General features: G+C 39.4%; 1 protein-coding gene across 2 annotated transcripts in view; it reads left to right on the top strand.

Moving 5' to 3' along the window:
• The window catches only part of CRY1 (cryptochrome circadian regulator 1), a 38784-nt gene extending 21335 nt beyond the window's left edge, over window positions 1-17449 (top strand). Inside the window, exons 3-14 of one of the 2 annotated variants that reach the window (XM_054813766.1) lie at window positions 3518-3660; window positions 5602-5786; window positions 7045-7133; window positions 7721-7861; window positions 7960-8271; window positions 10680-10831; window positions 10927-11129; window positions 11906-12007; window positions 13210-13302; window positions 14493-14564; window positions 14660-14767; window positions 16789-16926. In XM_054813766.1, the coding sequence (XP_054669741.1) occupies window positions 3518-3660; window positions 5602-5786; window positions 7045-7133; window positions 7721-7861; window positions 7960-8271; window positions 10680-10831; window positions 10927-11129; window positions 11906-12007; window positions 13210-13302; window positions 14493-14564; window positions 14660-14763 (1596 nt within the window). In that variant the 3' untranslated portion in view covers window positions 14764-14767; window positions 16789-16926. Of the gene's footprint in view, window positions 1-3517; window positions 3661-5601; window positions 5787-7044; window positions 7134-7720; window positions 7862-7959; window positions 8272-10679; window positions 10832-10926; window positions 11130-11905; window positions 12008-13209; window positions 13303-14492; window positions 14565-14659; window positions 14768-16788 lie in introns of both variants that reach the window. The other variant, XM_054813767.1, reaches the window with a different exon arrangement.
• Window positions 17450-26940: the final 9491 nt, after the last annotated feature.

Genomic DNA, 26940 nt, shown 5'->3' with positions numbered 1-26940 from the left:
CAAAGAAGTTTAAGGCTTTTGTGGGAAAGGGTCTTATTATTGAGCAAATTAAAGCTGTGAGGGATTGTTACTGATATTAATTTGTCTTCCATGGATAATAGTGTAATTAAGGTAATAATATTGTAATAGGATGGTAAAAATGAACATTCTGCGGCTTGATTTTGAAAGTTTTTATGGAACGACCAGATTGAGGTGACTGAGACAAGCAAGACTGGGGGGGCAAATATCTCTTTTTCCAAAGAGATCATCTGTTCAAGATTTTTATTCCCAAGTCTGTAACACCAAGCTGAAAATTCACATTTCTGTCTTCGTTCTTGTGCTTCAGTTGTGAAATGCTAACTGGATGATACTCTGACTGCTTGGGGGTTTTTTGTTTTGGTTTTTTTTCCTTCTTGATTTCCCCTCAGTGAAGAATTTCCTGCAGGAGTACTGTGACATTAGCTGCTGCTTGCAGCCCCCCTGATATTCAAGCTTTTTACATCTGCTTGCCAAATTTGGTTTGATTGCATTTAAGTAGGAACAAAGATCTTGCTGTTGTATGTGTTGGTTGCCTTCTGGATTTGAGTGACCTGTGACAAGTTTTCTTAAATACTTGGCTATTTTGACAACTCCTGTGTCAGATATTGTTACTAGACTGATCTTTCTATGCCTAACAGCATTGGAGTGCCACATTTTCAGAATATTAATTTTAGTGCTGAGAAGATAATGAAAACAACTTGTCATATACATAGTGTACAGCAATCAAAAAAACATTCACATCTGTCTATGCCTTCTGGTTTCTCAAATTACCAGAAAGTGTCTCTATCCTATATTTGTTCACTGAGGGGCTTTTCAAGACATCCTCTGTCCTCAAACAAATAAGAGGCATTGTTGAAGCTCTTGAGAGCTTCTTCAACTTTGGCTGAAGACTACCTGGAACATGCATCTGTCATTAATCTCTCAACCTCTTTGCCAGAGCAGTAGCTGTACATCAGGCACTTTCAGTGCAGTGAAGGGCATATAACCAAGCTTTTCAGATCATCCTCATTAAAGGTCTTAAAGGTGAGCAATGATCCTGACCCTGAAGAACACACATAGATATTGTTTTGGCTGGGAGAAGATAACCAAGTAAATGGTAGGAGATAGTGGAACTTCTGTAGAACCTTGTGTCAGGAGCCCTATCACAGATGCCAGCATCTGTGGATTTCCTGAGGATGAATGTTTCACAGCTGTTTCTTGGTAGGGCCTCCTTTTCACAGCCTGAAGGACAATTCCCTCAAAAAGCAGAGCACTGATCTATTCTTATCCTTGCAAAAGGCCTCAAGGACCTTTTAGGCTCTTTCATTTGTGTGTCATATATATGTATATATGACTGTTTGTTTTCCTCTTTCCAGTCCTTAAGAGCAGCTTTGCTTCCCTTAAGACACTGAATTCAGTGTCATATGTTTTCAGCAGTACTGGCTAACAGTGCTGCTGATACCAGCAGTAGGCTGTTGTCCTCTGGAGTAGTGTATAGAGACAAAATATTGTTACCGGTGAACTTTGCAGGTCTTTGCAAAAGTCTTTTAGGGGTTTTTTGTTGTTAGTTGGTTGGGGTTTTTTTGGTTAATTGGGTTTGGGTTTTTTTAGGTAACTTGAGGATAGTGGCTCCATCTGACTGCAGAGATGCAACTTCCACTACTAGCAGGCACCCACTAGGCACCTGCTGGTTAACTTGAACCAGTCAAGTTTTGGTTGGTTTTGCCTCATTCTCTTCAATTTGTCCTGGTCTGCTCTGTATCTCTAGCTGTTTTGGACTAGCTTGATAAAGAAAATAGAATTGGAACAACTTCTTAATTCTTTAAATGCATTGGTGTTGCTAAAAAGCATCCATGCAGTAGGTGCAAAACAATTTGTGTCCGTGCTTCTTCTAAGTGCCTAGCTCATGCTGATGTGATCTGGGAGTATTCGTATCATATAGCACTTGTCTCGGAGTTCCTTGGTGACATGGCTCTGGCTCTTGGACACATTTTGTTTAATGGTTTTCAATATGCCAGAGGAGAGAAAAATTTAGAAAAATATCTGCTGCAACTTGTCTGACAGTGGTTTTACATTATGAAATGGGAAATAAATGTTGTATGAGGGTGTAGGAGGTTGCTTGAGGATTCAGGGCCTGCTGGGGTCAGTCCTGGCAGACTTAATGGTGGAAAGAGCTGAGCCTTCTTTCAAAAAGCAAGCACTCCTTGGAATTGCCTATCCTCAGGGTTGTACCTGGGCTTTATCTAGAGGAGAGCTAGAGTTCAGAAGTGAAACAGCACCCTAGGTGAACAGACTAGAGTGCTCCTTTTCTCTTTGGTGTAAATCTAGTTCTCTGAAATAGTCCGGACTGGTGTATTTAAATCAACTGATTAAGATTTTGAGGGATTAGGAGGGTATTTCTCTGAGTTTGATTGGCAGGATGGCTTTCTAGGATCATTCTGTGCATATTTCACTTTTCCAGTTTCCTACTGTTGCAGAAGCCTTTGCCATTACTTGATGCCTTTTTTTTGCTTCTGTCATGGCTTAGCCCCACGCAGACACTTGCTCACTCCTCCCCCCAGTGGGGAGGAGAATTGGAAGAAAAAGATAAAACTCGTGGGTTAGGATAAGGACAGTTTCATAGGACAGCAAAGGAAGAGGAAAAATAACAATACTAATAAAAAAATATACCAAGCAGGTGATACACAATGCAATTTGCTCACTGTCCGGAACCTGATGCCCAGCCCATCCTGGAGCAGGGATCCTTCTTCCTCGGCCAGCTCTCCCCTTTATATGCTGACCATGATGTCATATGGTATGGAATATCCCGTTGGCTAGTTTGGGTCAGCTGTCCCAGCTGTGTCCCCTCCTAGCTTCTTGGGAAAATTAACTATCCCAGCCAGAAAGCAGGACAGCTGTTACTATTGGCCTTGGTAACACCATCTGTGACACAAAGGATATTAGACTTGAAGGCGTCCTCTTTTTAGGAGACAGATTTTTTTATTTTTATTTTTTAGTTGAGAATTTGGAGATTGTCCATTCTGGTGAGTGGAAAAGGGAAGAAAAGTGTGTGGTGTTTGGTTTGGGGATATCTCCCCCTCTTCAGTTCTGCTGTTAAAGTTGACGGGCATATGTGAAAAGCATTTCTGCAGAGCAAGATACTGCTGTTGATCAATGTCCTGAAGATAGCCTGTGTCGTCTTTCCCTTCTGTTGTGTCTCTTAAGGTATATGGATCCTAAAGTTAGAGCTGAATTTTCGAAACTTGCATGGAAGTTGTCGCATTACTGTGCGCACCCACAGTACTGGGACAGACAGAGGCTTTTTTCATGCCTGATTCCTACTTAGATGCCAAAATGTTGGACTTTATTTTTCGTGAGTCTGAGTGTCTAAATGTATTTTGGGCCTTTGTGTCTCTCTGACAACTTTCTGCAGGTAATAGCTGGTGTTCCATCTTGTCCCTGTACTTCCTGTTCTCCTTTCCCTTACCCTCCATCAAGCAGCCAAGTTGCTGAAGGACCACGCTTTTGTTTTGTGTTGCAGGAGTGGAATATTGCAAAACTTTCTATTGAATATGATTCTGAACCATTTGGGAAGGAAAGAGATGCGGCAATTAAGAAGCTGGCTAGCGAAGCCGGAGTGGAGGTCATTGTTCGAATTTCCCATACATTGTATGACCTAGACAAGTAAGTTGCCATTACTTCTCATTTTAAAAAGAAAAAAAGTATGAATTTTATGTAGTATTTGGTTAGATACTGCATGCTACTTTCTACACAGAGCACTTCAGTTAGGAAGACACAAATTTGTTTTATGATTCTCTTTTATCCATCCATTCAAATTTTATTGCGTGCTGAATAGAACTTTGCAACTCCAAAAAATAGTACATAACTGTATCTGAAATACAATTTCAATTTGGGGGTGGTTCTGAAAATAATGGTCACTTTGTCATGGTTTAACCCAGCAGGCAGGTAAAACAACCACACAGCTGTTTGCTCACTCCTTTCTATCCTCTCCCCTCCCCTTCCTGTCGTTCCCCCCGCAGTGGGATGGGGAGAGAATCAAAAAGGAAAAAAAAAAAAGGTAAAACTCATGGGTTGAGATAAAGGCAGTTTAACAGGACTGAAAAGGAAGAGAATAATAATGATAAAAGAATATACAAAACAAGTGATGCACAGCACAATTGCTCACCACCTGGAGCTGATGCTCAGCTAGTTCCTGAGCCGCACTGCCTCCTGGCCAACCCCTAGTTATATACTGAGCATGACACCCTGTGGTATGGAATATCCCTTTGGCCAGTTTGGGTCAGCCTTCCTGGCTGTGTCCCCTCCCAGCTTCTTGTGCACCCCCCTACCTTCTCGTTGGCAGGGCAGTATGAGAAGCTGAAATGTCTTTGACTGCTTGGCAACAACTAAAACATCAGTGTGTTACCAACATTATTCTCATCCTAAATCCAAAACACAGCACTATACCAGCTGCTAGGAAGAAAATTGTCCCAGCCGAAACCAGGACACTTTTATAATGAAGTTACTCAAACATACCTATAACTTCTCCCAAATAAGATCTGTTGTTGTTTTAGTTGTTTTGTTAGATTTTGTCCTTATTTCACTTGCTGCACACAAGTTAGGAAACAGTTCTTGAAAAATAAAGGACTTTCTGCTATCAGTTATGTATCCAGTAAGTAATTAGGAGTTGTTCGATATCCCTATGTTGCCTTACTTAATGTCTTGTTTATATTTTCCCACAGATCTATTTAAATGGATTAGTATTAGCTCTGTATTATAGAAACATAATCCATAAACTAGTCAAAAGTATGACTCAGCTTCTCTTAACATTGAGTAATTTATTGTGGTACATGCCTGTTTTATTCTGTTATAAGCCAACGTATGAGAGGCAGCTAGACGTACGGGAGGAAAGGGAATTATTTGCAGTTTTCAAACCAATATCTATTTTTTTAATCCTAAATTGAAAATTTCTTTTCTTCTGTCCCCACCCAAGCACCCTCCCCAAATAAACTGTTGGTTCCATCTACCACTTAGGAAAACTTAAAAAAAAAAATTTTACAGTTTCTGAGATTTTTAGATATATTTAAGTTGACAATGCAAAATATGGAAACTGTGTGTTTTTACAACAGTCTTGTGCATAAACTAGACCTTAATTTTCTCCCATATTAAGACAGTTGTAATATTGACTACTGATCTCAATAACAGAATAGAAAAAATGTGGGGTTCTTTTATGCAAAAGCATAGTCTTGTAGGTAGTAGACTTGAATGTATCTTTATGTAGCTATGATCTCTCATCTGCATTTCTGATCTGTATTTTTTTTTTTTTTTTTTTTGCCTTGAGCTGTCCATATTCATTATATACTCATTCTTGAGGGACTTTCCTCAAGCCGGGAATGACTTGGTTATAAACAATTTATATGTCTCCCTAGTGGGGGGGAAAAAGGATAGTAAAATTAAAGTTTAAACTATCTGGATTACCATGTATATATGTGATTTTTATGTAACATGCTAGAGGCAGGTAAGAATATATTTCTGTGTGCGTATGTGTGTATATTTTATATATATATATAAAAAAATTGTTATATAATATTGTCTGACATACTACTTTTTTTTTTTTCAATCCAGAATAATAGAATTAAATGGAGGACAGCCTCCTCTTACTTACAAGAGATTCCAGACCCTAATTAGTAGAATGGAACCACTGGAGATGCCAGTGGAGACTATAACCCCAGAAGTAATGGAAAAATGTACTACTCCAGTTTCTGATGACCATGACGAGAAATACGGTGTCCCATCACTTGAAGAGCTAGGTATGTTCTAAGATTACTTTAACATCGTGAAACAAGTAAGATACAATTTACCGCTAGAAGCATAATACTTAAAATAACCACGAGAGAGGTTATTATGGTTAATTGTTAAACTGATGCCAATTATGACATACAAAACGAACAAAAAAGGGTAGTAAATACTGTAAAACTTAGTTGTTTTCTTTTAAATGGGAGGTCAGATAGTGTAGTTTGTTCTAAGTACTGTTTGGCTTCTCGTAATACAGCGTAGCCATTTTCCCGTGGTACCAAATAATCATTAAGCTACTAATAGTCTTTGATACTTCGTTTTGTATTAAATGTATTTGGTATCTTTGTGCTTCAGGTCATTAATATGTCATTTTAGAAATGAATTAAAAAACCACTCTTGTCTTGCAATGCTAAAAAAAGATGATAATAAGGCAAATAATTATTTTAGAAGCTTCTTGGGGAAAAGTCTTATGTTTCTGTAAATTTAATTTTAAGAAACAGTATCAAGCTTTTGTCCTATGAATCCCCCCTTCTCTTTCCTGTTTCCCCATGCCCCGAAATACAAGCAAATGCGGTATGACCTCCAAATTACTAACAGAAGGGTCTGGACAGATTTTGGATAAGTGGTTAAACTATAGGCAGACATGTTATCTCATGCACCTGGTGAACAATCTTGGAGGAGGTGCGGGGGTGTGGAAGATATCTCGTTATTTTCTTTTCATCTTTCTTTTGCAGCTAAGGTATATGCTTATCAAATTGACAATAATCCCCATCTGTTATTTAAGTCAAGGTCAATGAAACCTAGGAATGTTCTGAAGATAGCACTCATGCTTTTAATTTGATGGAAAAAGTTTTTTAGACATTCTGTAACTTGCAATAGCAATGGTTGCTTCTTAGTAGTAATTAAAAAAAAAAAAAGCTGTGGTTTTGGGATAGCCCACGTATTGCAGAGCTGAGAACTTGAAAATAATTTGAAAAATGATAGAAAGGTCACTTTGTGCAAAAAACAGAAGTGGAATTGAAGTAAGATCATTCGGCATGTAAAACTTGTAAATTAATGTGAATGTAAAAGTAAAAATTGGATTTTACTGCAAGTTAGAAGTATTGAATGTGCTTTGATAAGACTTGTTTTAAAACTTGTACTTTGCCATGTGTCTAATTCAGAGTTATTCTTGGGATACAATAAAATGTAGTCAAGTATCAATATGCTGGAATTTTGTTGCCCTACAGTATAAGCAAACAAAGAATTTCCTTGTTTCAATTTGTTTTTCAGGTTTTGACACAGATGGTCTGCCTTCTGCAGTATGGCCAGGGGGAGAAACAGAAGCTCTCACACGATTGGAAAGACATTTAGAGCGAAAGGTATACGTTTCAAATCCTTACAAACATGACATATCTGGGAAACGTAGTTGCTCTTTACAATGGAATGTAAAAGGAATTGGGCAAGTAGTTTTAAAAAAAAATCAAAACCACAAACTTGAACTCAAAGACTCAATATAATGATATAAATCAAATTGCTGTTTCTTAGTTTTAAAAGATGATAGCAGGTTGTCTTCTAATTTCAATTTTAGAGAAAGTCTGTTACACTACTTTCTACTCAAAATTTAATTATTTTTTCTTTGAAGGTAATTTTACTTGAAACATACTTTTTATAATTGTGAAGGGGAATTCCTCTAAAAGCTAACATATTGCTAGTTGTCTAGGTTTCCTCTGTATTTAAAAGAAAAAGATAGGTAATTCTGGAAGACAGCTCATGCCTTCTGCATTGAGATGAATTATCTTCCACTGATTTAAGAGGAACCCCTAGATATTGTAGGTAACGTGATCATCTGTCGCATATGTCTGGATTCAGTTATAGACAGTGTGTGTTTTCTTCCTTTAGGTTTATAAGTTGCTACCTAGTCTGTAGTCTGATGTTGCTGTGTGGTTTTTGTTTTGGTTTTTTTAAGGCTTGGGTAGCAAACTTTGAAAGACCACGAATGAATGCAAATTCCCTTCTGGCAAGCCCAACAGGGCTAAGTCCCTACCTCCGCTTTGGCTGTTTATCCTGTCGTCTCTTTTATTTCAAGTTAACGGATCTGTACAAAAAGGTATGATTTCTATGTAATCAGCTGTACATTCTTAGATGCCATGATTTTTCCCTACTTTTTCTACTAATAAAATGTTTTCCTTTAATGATGATCTTCAGGTAAAAAAGAACAGCTCCCCTCCCCTCTCCCTCTATGGCCAGCTGTTATGGCGTGAATTTTTCTACACAGCGGCGACTAACAATCCACGGTTTGATAAAATGGAGGGGAATCCTATCTGTGTTCAAATTCCATGGGATAAGAATCCTGAGGCTTTGGCCAAATGGGCAGAAGGCAGGACAGGTTTTCCTTGGATTGATGCGATTATGACGCAGCTTCGTCAAGAAGGTTGGATTCACCATTTAGCCCGGCATGCTGTAGCATGCTTTTTGACTCGAGGTGACCTCTGGATTAGCTGGGAAGAAGGAATGAAGGTATTGTTTCTTATTCTTGAATTTCTTAAAGTGCTTCAGATAGTTATTCTAGAATTGTTGTTACTGTGTGGTGTAAGTTGAATTTTAAACCTCAAACTGTGGCCAAAATTAAATTGGTTCTGATAAACCAGTGGTACTGAAGTTTTGCCTGTGGAGTGCTACCTTTTATTGGAATATTAATGTGTTTCTTGCAGTCAGAATAGGTCTGCAGTTCTTCTAAATTTGAGATTTCTTCCTAAATTTTGGCAAATAAACATGAATGACACTTGTAATTGAAATTTCTTTCCAGTCATACTGTGTGAACAGTTTCTGTTCACGTCTCACATCTGCTTCCCTGTGACGGAATAGCACCAGAGGAATTAAAGGGAGAAAACTAAAAGCTAAGAATGTCCCTTTGCCCAATGTTAGAAGTGTGAGTATGGACAACATGATTTGGCTGAAGTTTCAGTGCAGTTAATTTCTGTGCAAGTACACAAGAGATGCTGAAGTTCAAATTACAAATGTAGTCTTTTGAAGAAAAGAATGGCATAATTTAATTTCAGCCTTTGAATCAGTTGTACATTTTTAGAAGGGTAGCACATCTGTTACTGAGTAATGATAATCAATTAAAAATAAGTTTTTTATTTTGTAAATCGAACAAAGAATTTACTTGTCATCAGGATTGTGACCTCATATTTTTTTATATATATACATAATCTTACAAAATTTCACCATTCTTAACAAATAAGTTGTAAGCAAACACCTTTCATTTAAAAAAAAAAATTGTCTTGGTTACACAACAACATAAGCTGCTTTAGGAATTTTCCTTTTGCAGTTCATAGATAAAGACATCGAAGATGCACATACGTAGGTAACTCAGCCAAACTACAAAGCTATGTATTACAGATAAATGCCAGCATGTTCTTACTTTTGAAATAATACAGGTATATGGAGGGCCCCGACTTGGGCAGTGGAAAGATGTTTAATTCATACGTCTGTAGCCAGCAAAAGTTAATCTGGCCTTCCATGGTGATGTTATTTCCAAAGTCTTATTACATGGCAGCATCTAGTGGAACAGTTGTGTGCTAACACTTAATGTTCATCTGAAGGTCTTGTTACATTATTAGTCACTTTCTATTTAAAATGTTTTTAAGATAAACCTTATTTTTTTCAAAACAAAGTTTTTCCCAATAGTTGTGGATATTTAGACAAAGATACTTTTGTAACACTTATTCAGTGTATACTGTAGAATGAATGCCTTATTGGATGTATGTAGAGATATCCTTGTTTGATGGTATTACCTTATTTAGACTTTACATTGGAATAATATTAGTTGAAGTTGGGTGGCAGTAGTAAGATGTTAAGTTTTAGTGTCTAAGCGTGAAGAAAGATGATGGTGTCTTTGTTAAATTTGGGGGCAATGCAGTTTGAAAGGAAAATCAGAACTTGCAAAATATGTATTAAATAAGTATCTGTTTTGAAAACTACTTCTCAGTGCAGATACTTGAATGTTCTCCTTCAAAGAATAAGGTTTCTCTTCTTGTTAGCCTGTATTGCTAGTGATCTGACTGAGCAGAGAAACTTCTTCTCATACAAGTTAGTATTGTCTCTGTTAATAATTAAAAAACAATCAGTGCTGGAAACTTGAATGTTTCACAACCACTGAGCTCCAGAGTATAAATCTTTGACTTCCTCATGGGTTATCTTTAATATAATAGGGGTAGCAATTACAAAAGAAGACTCTTTTTTGTCTTCAGACCAGAGTTCATTATCTGTCCCACCATTCTTCAGTATGTTTGGTGGTTCATTAAACCTCTAGGAATTTAAGTGTGCATCTTCAAAACTGTGACTTACTAGATTGTTGCCTTCAGTAATACAACTTCTGAATGTTTGTGCTACCCTGAAACTCTTGAATTCTACTCTTGGGACTCCTCGAATAGTGAAAGGTGCTGCACAAGTTGAGGTATGCAGGTCAACAATTTGAGTTTGAAATGTGCTTTTTATGTTCCCTGTTTTCTGGAAATTTGCAAAGCTTACTCAATTGTAGTGTGATGAAGCAACTCTTCTGAAAGCAACAAATGCCACTTGCAAGCAGTCAGATTCCAGCCATCCTTTGGGGATTTATTTTTTTAAGGATGTGTTTATGCAAGAATGTGTAACTTTTTGGTTGTAGCTTTCTGAGATGTCTCCAAGGTTTTTTTACAGGGAAAAAATAAACAGGCTGTCATGCTTTTGTTCTTGAGTTTGGCATTTAGGTAAGTATTTGCAGTTGTGTACGGAGCGTTCTGTGAATGTTGCCAGGTAAGAAAGAGTGTTGCTGTGTTGAAGAGCTGGGTTTCCTCTGCTGAAGTCAAACTCAGAACAATTCCTGAAGAAGTAGTTGTCTTAGAGGTTTGCCATGTTCAGACTAACTTGTCTGATTTTTTAAGGTCTTTGAAGAGCTCTTACTTGATGCAGATTGGAGTGTGAATGCTGGAAGCTGGATGTGGCTATCCTGCAGTTCCTTCTTTCAGCAGTTTTTTCACTGCTACTGTCCAGTGGGTTTTGGCAGAAGAACTGACCCAAATGGGGATTATATCAGGTAATTCATAATCCAGAAATTGCAGCGATTCATGGACGTTGCTTATACTGTCAAGTGGCTTTATACTTAAAATGAACTTTTTATTTTTTTTCAAGACGTTATTTGCCAGTACTTAGAGGTTTCCCTGCAAAATACATCTATGATCCTTGGAATGCCCCAGAGAGTGTCCAGAAGGCTGCAAAATGTATTATAGGAGTTAATTATCCCAAACCAATGGTAAATCATGCAGAGGCAAGCCGTCTGAATATTGAAAGGATGAAACAAATCTACCAGCAGCTTTCACGATACAGAGGACTGGGTATGGTTATAGGCTGTTGGCTTTATTTATTTGAAAACTTCTCTCACCTTCTAGCAATTAATAATTTTGTCCCATAGCAGTGGGAATCAGGTGTAAGGTCAGTGTGGTGACCAGAGTTCTGTATCCAAATAAATAAAAGTACTAGGTGTAGCCAAGAAAGGGAATAAAGAGTTCGAGTGGAGTACTTCTTTCCAAATCTTACCTGGAAATATTTTTCTGTGGGTTTTTGGAAGTTTTTTGGTTAAACCGGGTCTTTTATGCATTCTGATACTCTTGTACAAATGGGTTTTAATACCAGTTATTAGAAAACTAATGTGGTTCATAACTTCAGCCATACTGTATTTGCATTTGCAAATGCTGTTGTTCAAATAGACCAGTGCAACCTCTGGTAGCATCCTTCCTAGTTTGGAAGGACCGTCCCATTTGGTCTGAGAGGTAAACCACATGCACTTGTACTGCTCAGGAAGGTGTAAGCAGTCAGCATGTTCAGATATCAGATATTGAATCAAGATGTGTTGCGCTTCATCACAACATAGCGAATACATGTAACTAACGAATATGGGAAAAGTTATACAGAATAGTATGTAGAAAGTTCCTGTTAAGTAATTATGAACTAAAGTTACTTGGCAAGATGAAGAGATGTTTTCCTGTTATAAAGGTAAACCACTTAGAGTGAGGGTAGAGAATTTGCTGTCATGAGGAGAAAAGCATGCTATGCTTAATTTTATTTTTCTTCTGTCTTTCTTTATGGCTATATATTTTATTTCATTGCTTAGGTCTTCTTGCAACAGTGCCTTCTAATCCAAATGGAAATGGAAATGGTGGCCTAATGGGCTATTCACCAGGAGAAAGCATTTCTGGTTGTGGTAGTACAGGAGGTCAGTCAAATTCTTTAAATACGTACAATTATTGGAAGTGAACCGCACAAAGTTCCTTTGTAATGCCAAGGGCATTAAGTATTATAAGAAAGAACTGTTTTCTCAAGACAGTTTTCGGTGCAAGTCACAAACGTTTTCAAATTTATTCACTAAGGTTGGTAGTATTTGTATGTAGACATCTTTAGATTTTTTTTTTTTTTTTTAAATCTCAAACATATAAGAATTCTGTTTGGTGTCATGTGTGTATGTGTGCATCCCCAAAAAATTACTTATTAACATGTATCAAACAGTTTGATTTCAAAAGCATTTGTGATTTTTCTTCTAGAAGTCTGCAAGCATCCTGATATTTGTAATAGAGTGATTTATGAATTTTCAAGTCAGAACTGTTAATTTGTAAAGTTTTCTAATGCTAGCATTAGATTGCTTACTGGAATTTAATTCTGCCACAATGTCAACAACAACATGGTGGATAGTGTCTGAAAGAACTTAATGTAGAAGTTATCATACAGTTTTGATGAAAATTACTTTAGACTATTAACATTCTCATTGTAACATACAAAGACTAGCATTGACTAGTTATGAAGAAAAAAATAAAAAATAAGAACAGCATTAACATTGCATAAATCCACGATGCATCAACATCTTGAATACTGTGTACACCTTGGACTTCTCGTTGAAAAGGATACAGCATAACTGGAAATTTACTGGTTTTGTGTTCTCCTTAAGCTTTACTTAGGGTTAGAAGTGGAATGCAGAAGAAGATGGACCTTATTGTTCTCAGCCAGTACAGTTCCTCTTGAATAATTAAAGTCTAGACTCCTTAAAGCTGAGTGCTTGAGCTTCTATTTCTTTTAAGTTCAGAGATTTAGAAGACAGGAAGGGCTTAGTTTAAAAAATGAACATTATGTGCACTCTTTTCTCCTTAAAATGTATAATGTATCCATATATACTTAAATGTATGCATGTACTTAGACTTTTCACATCAGAAATGTATCCATTTTCTAGGTGGTCACTGTGTATTCATGTGAATTTAGAAAGACAAAGTATTAGAGCGTCTGACCTGTTCTGCAGTGGTTTGGGGGGGGGGGAAGCCACAATCGAAGTCTGCCTATTGAAGAGGGGAAAAAAAACCCCAACATTTTAAATTCCAGAACTGGAATTGTATCTTCTGTTATGTTTAAGTCTTTTTCCTGCCTCTCCAGGAGCTCAGCTGGGACCTGGTGATGGTCATACAGTTGTTCAGCCGTGTGCCCTGGGAGAATCTCATACAGGAGCAAGTGGAATTCAGCAGCAAGGTATTATGGCAGTGCCTGTCTGTAGAGGATCTCCAAATCCTTGCAACTATGGAAAAGCAGACAAAACATCAAAATAACATGGATAAATTTTTGGTGACAGCTGCTGCCTACAACTTGAACTGGCCTTGTTTCTGTTTTTGAAACATAAAAATTATTTCTTAGAGTGAACTTGCTTGTCTTGTCACTTTTATCTCTAAAATGCTCATCTAGAACAACATTTGTATGTTTTGAGTGGGAGGGATCACAAGTGTGACTAAACAAAAATTAATAAACATTATCCTATGTTACTTTAAATGAAAGATACTGAAAGAAAGAAGTTCACTTTGTGTATTTGGTAGCAAAATTAGCATGTTACGTTTTCCCTGATTTCACCACCACTCTTTCAGTACCTAATCAATTTCCACAGTTTTGTGTGGATATTCTCGTATTGTAGAGGCAATTTTTTTGTTACTTACTTTAACTACAGAAATTTAAGCTGTGGTTTGTTGTGGATCAAAGTTGCAATCAAACTTAGCACAACTGTTTCTTTCTTTGCAGTCTTACCAGAGGTTGTGTGTTTACTGATCATGAAAAACTGTAATCTGTGTTTTGTTTAAGTATCCAGAACGTAACCGGAACACCACGACTGTTCAGAATAAGAAACCTTGAAACTGCTTTTGCTACTTTTCACTATATATGCAGAGCACTCAGTGTCAAGGTTGCCAGTGGAAGGTTTACATGAACCAGAAAATACTTGCATCTTTAAGTTACTTGCATATTTCTTCTTTTCACAGCTTAGTTATGCTAAGGATTCACTAGTATTGCTATAACAGAATAATAAAAAGGATGAGGAGACTTGGCAGAACAAATGTTAAAATTTATATCAACGTAGAATTAAAGTGTTTTGGATATATAAACATTCTGCTTGTTGCAAATATAATGCATAAATATGTACGCACTTGATATTGTTCACTGTGCATATGTAAGTGCATATATATTTAACTGCTGTAGACTGCCATGAGGTGCTTTTTTTTTTTTTTTTTTTTGCATAAGAACTCTTCTGCATTCAGGATGGTTTCTGGCAGGATTTTTCTTGATGATGGAAGATAAATCAATTGGCTCCTTTTTGTTGTTTTAAAGAATGTAATTGTACACTTGCTTGCAGTTTGAAATTTTATTTATTATAATAAATATCTACTGTATCTGAACAGGTTACTGTCAAGCAAGTAGTATCTTACACTATGCTCATGGAGACAATCAGCAATCACACTTTTTGCAAGCAGGTAATTTAAAGACCAACAAAAAAACCCAAACGCTTTTCATGAATATCTAAAGGTGCATTAGAGTCTTAATGTAAATACTGGTTTTAAATTGTCAGGAAGAACGGCCCTTGGTACTGGCATTAGTGCAGGGAAACGCCCAAATCCAGAAGAAGAAACTCAGAGCGTTGGACCAAAAGTCCAGCGACAGAGCACAAATTAAACTGGTAAGATCTGAGAGACCTTAAAGTTATCCTGTTAATGAGTAAATTCCTGTGCAGATTTTGTGTCCATGATAACTTTTGTATCACTGTAATGCAAAGGATCCTAAATTATTGCTGTAGATATTTCAGTTCCAGGTACTGTACAAACAAACAATACAAAATTCTGGCTCTGGAGAGTTTACAAAGTATGAGATAGGAAGTAGTTATGAAAGTAGAACCAGACTGAAAATTATCAGACACAGATTGAGGTGTTAATGAAAGGGAGATGGATAAACTGTGGTTTCACATACGTTAGCAGAGCTGCTTATGTAGCTTCAGTTACTCTCTGCTCCCACATCTCACGCTGTGCCAGCAGCACTGTTTGTGTGAATGTACGGTGACCTGAATCAGAAAACTAACACAACTTAAAAGGAAAGGCTCAGGGCCTGAATTAGAGTTTTAGACATAGAAATGGACTAAGCAGAACATGTTTTAGAGAGACACTGCAGAAAACCTGCAAAATACTGATGTAGTTATTGCATGTAAAGGTGCAGGGACAAGAAAGATTTGAAGAATTGAGTGTTTGTAACCTAAGCAGGATGCTCGGGTTGCCAAAGTTTGTCAAGGAAAGCTGTGGTGAAAAGTACTTGAATTTGGAGGTGGAGGAGTTGCTAGATAGTTGACCATGAACAGGTGTGAAAATGTGTAGTGAGAAGCAGCAAATTGGAGAAAGAGTTTGATGTGTGTGAAATCATCACCATAGAGAAGATAATTGGGTTTTGTGTTTTGGATAAAGTTACTTAGGAACAGGCTAGAGAAAAGAGAAGGCCAAAGGTGTTATTCCCCTTCCCCCAGTGAGCTTGGTGTGAGAGGAATAAGGAAGATAACCTGAAAAAGAAGTTAGAGTAATTACTAAAGAGGAAAGCCAAAGAATGGAGGGCTGCCTGAAACAAGAAGGGACAAGATTTCAAGACCAGGAGTGTGGCTGCATGGATTAAAGGTGGTTGACATGTCATCCCATCCTTATCTTTTATAAAAAAAAAAAAAAGTTAAGAGTTGGTCATTATGGAGTTTGAATAAGTAAGGATTGCACATAGGCAAGATAATAGCACATGGAGAGACTTTGGTGGAATTGGAAGATAGGGGTTCCATACAGCAAGTACAGAAGAGGCATTCAGCATCTCTAGAGATAAAAAGGGAAATTCAATCCACTTCATTTGGATTTGACAGCAATACCTAATTTTGCTTGTTATATGGTGTCAGCACTTTGACAAAGTTATTGCGGTGCAACAATTGTGTTGTCCTGATTTGATTCAGTGAAGAACCACAGCACTGTTTCCATAATGCCTGTCACTAGAAGTGAGCTGAGACCTTAGCAGTCGATCAATCTGCTGTTTTCTCACATGCTGGAAGCACTGTAAACTCTGCTTCTGTGTTCTCAAACTGATTTCTGGTACTCGGATGGGCCTGAGTGGAACATAATTCCAAGAGAGTCCCTGTTTCAGTAGCTGTCTAATCCTTAGTATGTGTAGATTCATTCAGCATCCATGTTTTGTATTGCAGAATTCCTTAGGTGCTCGTGTCTGTAGAAGAAGTGCCTGCAGAGCGAACGTCTGGTTCCTGTCTAAGCTCTTTTTCAATTGAGAGACAGGTTGGAGGGGTTTCTAGTTTGGCAGAGAAGACTAATTTTGTTAGGGGTGTTCAAAGCATGCTGCAAAAGCATTATAGTCAAATACAAAAATCAGTCAAGATTATACTCAGAAACACTGCTGGCAAAAGGATGTGTACTTTCTGAATAGCACTAAAGTACAGAGGACGTGGGGTTTCTCTTTTTTTTTTTTCTTCTCCCTCTTTTTTTTTCCTTCTCCTTTTGGCCTCTCAGGAGTAAGAAATAAGAATTCTGAGTATTTGGGCCAGTACAAATGGGGACAGGACTTCCTGCACTGAAAAGGGGGGAAAGAATTTTGGTCCCTTGAGTTATTTCTGCCTCTTTCAAAGACTCACAACAAACTGTGTAAGAATAATTTTTTTCTTTTTTCTTGCAGCGTTATTGGCAGAGAAGATACCACTCAGAGAACACACAGGACAAAATTCCTGCTACTCTATATTGGAACTAAAGTGTGTTGAGAGTACCTGTACTAAAATGACATACTTTTTCCTAAATTATTTTCAGTTGTTCTCAGTTGTAAACAAGTCCAATTTTTAGAATGCTTTATTTGTAACTGGCATTTCTATGGTTTTTAACTTTTTGATGATTCTTTCACAAAGGGCAAATTAAGTTTTGTATATAAAGTATTTGGTGAAGAATTTGCTAACTTAATGTAAATATAAACATGATTAGCTATAGACCCATCAATATATTTTTGATAATCTTTCATGTATGTGGTAGTAGGAAAAGCTGTAGTAATGTTCTATAAAATGGATGGACATAGAAGGTTTTGAAGTTTTTAAATTGTTATTATTTTTAGATTCCAGAACTTGACCTCTGTATGATCAACTTCATATTTTCATAATGTAAGTGCTTAGAACTGTGTTTAATCAAATACAGTAGAGTTGTAACCTTTATTAATCACATCTGTATATGTCATACGCCAATTTTTGTCAAGTTGTAAAATTTTCATGTATATGTCCAGTCCTTGTATTTCCCAGTTGCCTTGTTCAGTAATGACATACCTTGTTAATAAAAGGAAATTGTATATATAGATACATATGTCTGTGTTTTGTATATGCTATTGCTCTGGTACATATTTCCAAACAAAGCTGTTTCAGGAAAAAAGGAGGGAAATGTAATTTTTAGCCTTAATCTGGAAGCCAGGAACAATGAACTATATGACCTTTCACTTCAAGTTGCATGACATTGAAGCAAATCACTGTCCAAATTATTCACGTGTCTCTGTTGAAATTGTATGTGTGTATGTATTCTTACAATTAACTGGTTTTCACCAATATATTCATTAGGTGTTTCTTCAAAATCTAGCAATTTGCTTGCTAGCCTGATTGTCTTTCCTGCACTGCAGCTATTTTGCTGTTCTTCAAGGGCCCTGATTTCTAAAAACACACCGGGTTTGCTGGTGACTCAGTCAATGCTCTGTCCCAAATGTTTAGAGAAGTTGTATCTAAATGTTTTCTCGGACTGTGGAGATCTCTGAAGAAGCAGTCGGAATTACTACATTCTACATATAGCTAGGTCAGTTACCTACTTGAATGGATGCACAAATTAATTCTCATGGGAGGAGTTAATTATCTGTTCTTAGCATCATGAGTGACTGGTGGTCATAGGGCACTTCTACATGTTGATTTGGAAATAAAATTTAGACCGGATTCATGGGTTGACAACATACGCAGCAGGGCATGTGCTGCACAATAAGGTGCCATGATTCTATCTACCCTACATTTTAGATGATAATAGTTAATGTAAATATCTCTGCATACTGATTTGGACACAACAGGGAAATCAAAAGTACTACTAAAAAAAAAATCAGGTATGCTTATTGTCTTGAGACAGAGGATCTTTGATCTTCAAGAAAAAAAAATGTGAACAGTGAGAATGGAGAAGCAGATGGTAAGTATTTTCCACAGATCAGTCCAAGTAGAACGGAGAGGTTTTTTAGGGACATGCGTCATTGTAGAGGAAACAATTCTTCTGTTCATTTAAGTAGTCTAAGAAAAAGAACACCATAGGTCTACACTGTCTTAGGAAACGTTTTATTTGGTCAAGGCAAGATCATATCGGGGTTTTTCTGCTGACTTTTACTAAAAAGAAATCATACCATCTAAATGAAATACCTAGCTTTTCTGAATGAATGGGCTGTGAAACTCCCACAGAAAACCTTAATCAAGGTAAGAAAATCCAGTTAAGTATCACCTTTCCCTCAACCATTCTGGAAGTTCAGTAGGTGAAAGAAGAAATTTCCCAAGGAGTTAATTTGTATGGTAAGTTAATTCCCCCCTCCTTAAATGCTGAAAAGAGGATTCCTCTTCTAGGTGCAAGCAAGTTCTCAGATTAGCAGAGGAAAACTGGTAATGAAGATGCTGTTTCACTTGCGTGCTGGCGTGTATGAGCTCTGGTGTCAGGACTGCAGTGGAAGAAATGGTCTGTAAGTAGGTTATTGTGAGAGAGGGGAGAAGTTGCCTTTGGAATAGCAGGAGGTTTATAAAAGCCCTTGGCTTCATATTCTTGCCTCCCACTAGTACTTGCTGTGACCACAAAAATAAATAAAAAAGGCTGAGGCTTTGGCCGCACAGTAAAATTGACCAAAACTATTGTAACACGAGGAGGTTTTCTCCCCCTGCCCCCAGTACCCCTTTGTGATTTCCAAGGAGGAATTGGACATGTCTTTTAAACCCGGTATGGATAAAGGCCAGGGTATTGTTTCTTATTAGACCTCTCCTCCAGAAATGGAGCTTAAAGTATTCCTCAAGAAAGCTTGTTCCTGAGGGATTTGGCTGGCCTTTCCCTGAGCTGGTAGGGGATGGGGAGAGGAGAGTTGCACACTGAGGCTTCTTGGAAACCAGACCCCGGGGACAATGTATTCTTGAAGTGTGTGGGGACGATGCTAGCTGGTATTTGTGATGAAACAAACTTCAAGTGTCTTTAAGCCTTCAGGAACTGAGCGTTTCCAAAGGAAGTCGTGCAGGCTGTCTTGTACTGGCGCTACCTGCTTACAGAGGTTTCTGAAAGGAGGGGAATGAGAGGAGTTAAATTGAGAGCAAACCTGCAGAGGGGATCTTGGGCTAATTTGGAATGAGACGTATCTGTCAGAAATGAGTTTTACGTTGGGCTTAGCAATATAGCTGACTAATTTCTGTTGAAGAAAAGTGATGTTTACATGCACCTTCCTGTAACTCAGAAATCATCTCCGTACTTGGCCGGAGGACGGAGCAACAGCAAGCTGTGATACTCATGTTTACCACTTCCCTGCCTTGTCAGGAAAAAGCAGTTTGCAAGCGAAGCCGGGTGCCCGCGCTGCTGCCCTGGGTGGTGGTTCGAAGCTTGGTATCCATCATGGCAGGGCATGCTGCAGCCGTCCCCAAACTCCTGGAAAATCGTATCCCTGTATTTGCAGGTGGTTTGGGCTGCTGAAAGTGATGCTCAAAGGTAAAAAACCAAAACCCCTTCAAGTTCTTGATATATGTTTTAAGTAAAAAATATTGATGTTGCCTATTTATGAAGCTCTGTGAGCTTTATTATTTTAAAATTATACTTTTAATTTTTATGGTAAATCAAACTAAAATGTTCTGTGCTGTGTACCTGCTTGAAGCAGTTTTTCCTGTTTGCTGAAACTTTAAATTCAGAATAAGTTGGGGGTTTTTTTGAGTATGAGATGGATGGAAAAATACATCATTTAAGCACATTACAAGCTACACGAGTACCGATGCCTGGAGGGACACAGTTGTGTGCAGCGGTTCGCGCAGTCACACGACCTGCGTACGGACTCAGCTGCCGCTCATCCCTTGCAGTGGTGTCATGGCGTCACAGGCCTGTGACACGTAAATTGGCCGAGATCGCAGCCCGGGAGGGCTTGCCCGATGGCTTCCCCTCTCCTCCTCCTCTGCCCTCAGGAGCGAATCGCACCTTCAGGAAGGATTATTTCCCCGTTCCTGAATTGCCTGGTTTTCTCCCTGCTTTTTTTGCTCTCGGTCTGTAGATGGTGCTGTGAGCTACCTGAAGGGTTCACTGGGCCGGCTGTCCCCTGGGGACCCCTGTGACCCAACCACGGGGCCGGCACCCCTGAGATTTGGGGTCTTGTCTCTGCTCTATCACGGACCTGCTAAGCAGCCTCAGGTAAGCGGCTGCCCAGTCCTGAGGCCTTCGTGCACAAGCTCTTGCTAGCGTAGCCGGGTTGTTCTGCTTTGTTATTGATTTAAATTTAGATTAGATTAGATTAGATTAGATTAGATTAGATGAAGCAGGAGATAAGGAGAACCTCCTCTCTCTTGCTTGCGCTCCTTTATTTCTAATAGAAAAATGTTGCTTGGGCAAGAATTCCCTCCCTTAAAAGACCAAGGAAACAAAATTTTCACACTCTAGCCATTACCTCAGCTTTCAACTTGAGTGTTTATTGCAATTTCCCCCCCCGCCCCCCAAAAAAAAAAAAATTCAAAGGTGGTGAAAATTTCTGGGTGGAGGGAAAATTTACATTGGTACATAAACTACAGGGAAATTCTTAGCAGACACAAAGAGATAATTTGAATGTTGATTTCAAGGGATCTAAGCTCCTGAAGTTGAATTGTGTTGTGAATACAAAATTAATTCAATACTAAAGTTAAAAGTGCAAATAGAATCTATTTCAATAATTTTTACAAAATGTCCTGTAGGATAAAAAGATGGAAGATGCAGAAAAGAAAATTGAAAAGATGCAAAAAAAGGAACATCTCTCTTCAGGATGCTGTTGCTTCGCTTGCTTGCAGTAGGCATTAGTGCAAATTTCACAATCCGAAACTCTTACAAAAGAGCTGCAAAATGCTGAAGTGCGGCCAATGTGCAGGATCACGTCCGAGAATCTGTGGTTAGCAGAAGCTTGTGCACCTAATGCCAGGTAAATTACACTTTTCTCTGATTTTCTTATCTCTGCTAATTACACCTAGCACAAGAAGATAATCTTGTTAACTGTGATTATTCTGACTGGGAGTAGCTAGTAAGCACATAAATAATTAATAAAAGAGCAATTTATAGTCAGCAATTATAGAGAGGAAGATTTTCTTCAGGTCTGTTTGGCTTTCTAGAGCTTCAGCCCATGTGATCATTGCAAGGTCTTTAATTACCTGGGTTTTAGGTGTTTCTCAAGTGCTTTTTACCGCGTCCAAACTAGGAATATTTTTAAGCAGAGTCATCTTTACCTGGTGATAGGTAGAAACAGAGCACTGCTCTGAGGAACGGCTTGCCCCAGCAAACACCATTAATGTTGCATTCAGACCTTGGGGTGGCTGCTACACACACAGGAGCAGGGGATTTCGGAGAAGCTTGGTGAATGGATGGAAGAAAGATGATGGAAGTAGGGAAGGATTTTACAGAAACCTTAGAGAGGGAAGAAGGAAAAGGAAAGAGATGGTGTAAGGACAGTAGCCAGCTGAAGGAAAGAAGCAAAAAAATGAGATAAGACATGGAAGTGCATTGGCAGATGAGAGTGCATGGACAAATTTAGCATCTGTTGTGTCTAAACTAACTGGATAATTAGTCCTTTTATAACATAAGCCTTTTTTGAGGAGGTGAGAAGGGGAAGAAACAATCCTTTGCAGGTATTTTAGGTATTACACAACATTACAGTTTTCTGAAATACTTAGTGCGTATGGCTTTGGTTTCCAAGTGGTTGAGGATTTTGATGGTTTTGGTCCCAGTTCTACTATCAGCCCCACCAGAGAAGAGCATTACAGGGTAGCGCACCTGGCTTCTCTCCCTTCGTCAGGGCAGCTGAGCTGCTGCCCCACTGGGTACTTCAGCATCTCCCTCGTCTGCTCAGCCAGCCTGGCAAAGCATGGATGGGCGTTTTAGAAGGCAGCTCACCTCATGCAAGTATTTGCATACATGTATTTGTTGGTAATTAGCACAGCTGGGCCTTGGTTTTATCTGTGACATCAAATGCTACTAATTACAGCACTTACTGATGAACGGACCCCTCCTCTGCCGTGGCTCCTGTTGCTAGACTTCTGCCTGAGAAGCTGGAGCTCACAAGAGGCTTATCTCTGTGCTGTACGTGTGTTGAGCTAAACAGACCGTGATTTTAGGTGCTCACTGAGGCTGTGGTGTTGGATGCTTACCGAGTGTTTTGGCAAAATCCGATAGCTACGTCATCCAGCTCAGCTCCTGCGTAGCACGGGGAGCATCGAGCTGAGGGGCTGCATAACAAAAGCCATTTGCGGGGCAACGCACCCCTTGTAGTCTGCAGGGTAGCCTGGCCTGCCTTGCTGTGGTCCAAGTCACCGCAGGGAGAATTCAGGACCATGCCTTAATTCCTTGTAGCTGCCTGGGCTTGAGCAAACAGTGAGCTCGCTGGGGGTCAGCTGCCATTAACAGGGCTCTTTGCAGGCTCCAGGCAAGACTTAAAGCCTGTAAATGGTCACGCTTTGGGAAGCACTGGTTTAATCCTCTGGTTTAAGAACAAATGAGTTGAGTAGACCTGTTAAAAAAAAAAAAAAAATCAGCTCACAATTGGTAAAGGAAAAATTACCTTGGTGCGTGTTTGAAGGTAGTATCTGGAGGATTTATTACAGTTTTATGCTCCATACCATAAAACGTCACCTGAAGTAATGAAGTCTGTAGATAGAAGAAAAATTATTGAAATGTTATCTTTATGACTGTGAGCATTTGCACTGCAAGGCATTTTGTCATGTGCTTACAACCCTAATCAAACATGTATTTGTAGATCCAGATAAAGAATAATGCAATTTTGAAACCACAACAGTACTGCTTGATGAACCCTCATTTAATTTGCAGTTTACTACCACCGACAGAAAATCCTGGGCTGATTCTCAGGCTGTGTGTGCACGTCCTTTGGAATCAGTGGGCAGGTAGAATATGCACTGGTGAGAGAAGTCACTCTTCTCTTTCTGCTCTTGTTAACGCTTGTGGAAAATTGTAACAAAAATGAAGCCCTGGGAGATGTTTCATATGCTAAGACTTTCAAATTTGCATACCCACCCTCAGGATCTAAATACAGATTTAGACAGTTTCTAAATAATTAATGACCACAAAATGTAGTCAGAGTATCAGCTTTGACCAAATTATTTCTCAACTGAAACTGATACAATAACCTCTTTCCTGCAGGTACCATGGGTCCATAGCTCATGACCAAATTCAAACTAGTACTCTCTTTACCTGGGCCTCAGCTGTTAGACACACTGAGCACCTATAACCTCCCCAGAAATGAGCTAGCAACAAAATATACAGGTGTGTAGGTTTATCTGTGTGGACCGTGTCCCAGGTTTAGGTCCTGTTCCCCATGATCTGAGCAGAGCCTTGAGTCTCGCCTCTGGACAACCTAGCAAATGCTCCAAGTTTAGACACAGTGCTCTGTGTGTAGAGCCAAGCCTCAACTTCTAGCCATTTTGCATTGTTTGGTGGGTCCTGTTACTAGTTAGTGTGATTTATGTTTTACTATCGCTCCTGTGAGAGCTGGCATCACTGTATGGAGCATATTTACAATGGAAAGAGATTCCTGCGGCTTCACCGAGGTGGTGGTGGATTCCATTCCCCATGTATCTTAGCTATTTTTATCAGACTATCTGGAGTGGGTTTCTGTCTCTACAGCTATCATGACACGATGCGTTTTAACGTGGCAACGGTTATGGTCTAAGTTTCTTTCAGCCTCCGGTGCCCCAAAAAGGAAACCCAGATCCAGCCCTACACACCCCAAAGAAATCTTTCTTGTATGCAAGGGCACTAATTTCCAAAACAATCCGTTCTCCCAGGACAAGTATAGATGAACGGGTCCTTTTTTCTCCGATGATAACTGCAGTCTGACGAGTGTGGCGTCTCCACTGGATGCTGGAGGCGGGCAGGGGTGGGATCTCTTCCCGCTGGAACCCCTGCCGCGCCGTGCCTTGCGACGAGAGCCCGCTGGCAGAGTTTCCCTCCAATCTCCCTCCCTAATTTCTATCTGTAGTTCTTGTGCCTGTCTGCGCACTGCAGAGTAAGCTGTGCTGCTTCTAATTAAGAAGATAACTTTGAAATATCTCTTGAACCCTTGACCTTCTGGATTCCCTCAGTCGATGTCCCTCTGATCTAGGGAGAGCTCTCTCACGGGTTGCCACTCTTCATGTGAAAATAGGTAGGGTGTAATTTGCAAATATTTATAAAGTTCTGTTCTGGGTAATTGAAACTGCTGTTAATTGCTCATGATTTCAATCCAGACAGCTGGTTTGTTTTTCTGCACCGCTCCCACAGGAGAAGCTGCATTACTCAGTGCCTCAAACCCCCAAAGGCCTGCTGGTTTGCATAGCATATTGTCTATCTACCGCATTTTCAGTAACACTTGACTGAGTAGTAAAGGCGACCGTGGCTTGTTCCAGGCATTGAGACAGAGAATAGACAATATGTAAAGCTTTCTGGCTTTGAAAATTTGGGAATGATTGCGCTGGGAGCCAAGTTGAGCACGAAGAAGAGAGGAAGCAGAGCTGTCTGCCAGGGCTCTGAGCAGCATGGCAGACCTTGTTAGAAGGGCAGACATTACCAAGTCTCTTAAGTGGTAATCGGAGGTTAGTTAGACTTCAACTTTGACTCAGACTGACTCTCTGGAGATCAGGATGGATATACTTCACTGCCGCAGAGCACATTTCACCAGAAAACTATGCAGGGGTGGGTAGATCCCACTGGACGGCTAACGAGCAGGAACGGCATGAGAAAGGGAATGACAGGAAAGCTGGTTAATATTCTTTCTGAGAGACATCTATGTGAGAAGAGAGGGTGTGAGGAGCAACCAGGAAAATTCAGGCAGCTGCAACAGAAGAGGACAGATCATTCAAGGCCAAATAAATCAATAAGGCGATCAACGGCCATGTAATTACAGGAATGTTACAAACAACTTAAACACAGCAAAGAACAAAAAGACAGACAAAAGGAAAGGAATCTGCTGTATACAGACACATAAATATACGTGTGTGTGTATAGCTTGTATATAATAAAAGGAATAGAGGATCAATAAAAGCACCAGTGCTCTTGAAAGGAAGAGATTGATGAGTTGGATATTGCTGTGCAACTGAATGTCTCATTAAAGACAGTGAATGAAAAATGGTCTGTGGAAATGGGGAAAAAATAGAAGGAATTGAAGTGAAATCCAGGCAGCAGGAAATTCAAAGCACCTACATATGAGTAAAGACACTACTCCAGCTGCATCTGTGGGACCATCTCACACCCTCAGCTCACAGCACCAGGCAATGGCCTCCCCCAGCTCCATGACCCTCCCTGCAAGAGTGGCCTCATGCACACAGCTGAGCCTTGGGCCCAGGACAGACGCCTGGATTGGGCTGCGATATAGGCCAACACATGCCCTGGCATTCAATAGGCGGGGCCTAGAAACCACATTGCTGCTGGCTCCGCTGCTTTCCAGGGGTTTCACTCCTGGACCCTCATTGTCGACTTAAGATCAGGCAGGATGAAGCTGGAGACAGAGTCTGATGGAGTCTTGTGGTTGCTAGTCAGTCATGCCTGGTTGACCTGATGAGTTGGTCACCTTCCTTGGGCTTTACGTTAGGGCTTTGTTTTGCAGGAGGGCTCAGTCTCCCCCCTTCGCACCAGGGCTTTACCAGCCCTGCCTGGCCTGGCAGCTCCCAGCCCTCAGCCAGGTGCAAGGATGCCCAGCTGTGTCTGGGGAACCGGGGCATGAGGAACCAAGACCAAGCAAAACCTAAGTAGTCAACAGCAGGAGGTAGCAGTGTGGGAATTCTCGGTCAGTTCACGAGTGAAGGAACAAGTATAGGTCAGCTCCAAAACCCCTTGATGGCAAGAGAAGATGCCCAGTGATTTGGGCTTTTGGCTACACACTCCTCGTGGTTGCACACACACTTCAATGCATAGGGGTGTCTTAAGCACAAACTAAACGTGACATGATTGAAGCTACTTTTTGTTTCTCCTGGGACTGCTAGTTTTGAGGTACTTTTAGGAGAAACAGTAGGTTAAACTGAGAAAAAAATAGCCTATCTCAGAAGAGGGGCAATGTCTAAAGGAAGCTGGGAAAAACCAGTCACATCAACAGAAATTTTGGTAAGTTTTGATTGTAACACATAGAAAAACAATAGAATGATAGCTTTAGATAGAAAAGGGGTTATTTTGGATCATTCTTATTAATATGCCTGTTTACACTTCATATGTTATACAGAGTGAAATATCCTAATTTAATTTTTTAAAAATTTGTGGAAAAAACCAACAAAAAAACCCTTTTGTAGCTAGTGGTTGTATTAGTTTGGGAAAGATGGTGGGAATCAGAGGAAGAGGCAAATATATATATATCTGCTATGTATGTATTACCCATTCCTTATTTATTTCCATCTAACACTGTCTTTAATGGCAAATGCTAATGACTCACAATTACAGAAAATACTGAGGAGACAAAGTACACCCAGTAAGACCCTCCAGTCAAACTGAAACTCCCCATAAGATCTCCATTAATTAAAATCTCTACAGATGGGTTCCCTTAATTGTAGGAAATGGAATACAATCCCTATAATTAACTCTTCACTCAAAGGCTTTTTTCCCCCCCCAG

Source organism: Grus americana, chromosome 1 (genome assembly GCF_028858705.1).
Source record: "Grus americana isolate bGruAme1 chromosome 1, bGruAme1.mat, whole genome shotgun sequence".
Classification (NCBI taxonomy): Eukaryota; Metazoa; Chordata; class Aves; order Gruiformes; family Gruidae; genus Grus; species Grus americana.
Note: the sequence above shows the minus strand (reverse complement) of the source record. Positions and strands in the feature narration are given on the sequence as shown.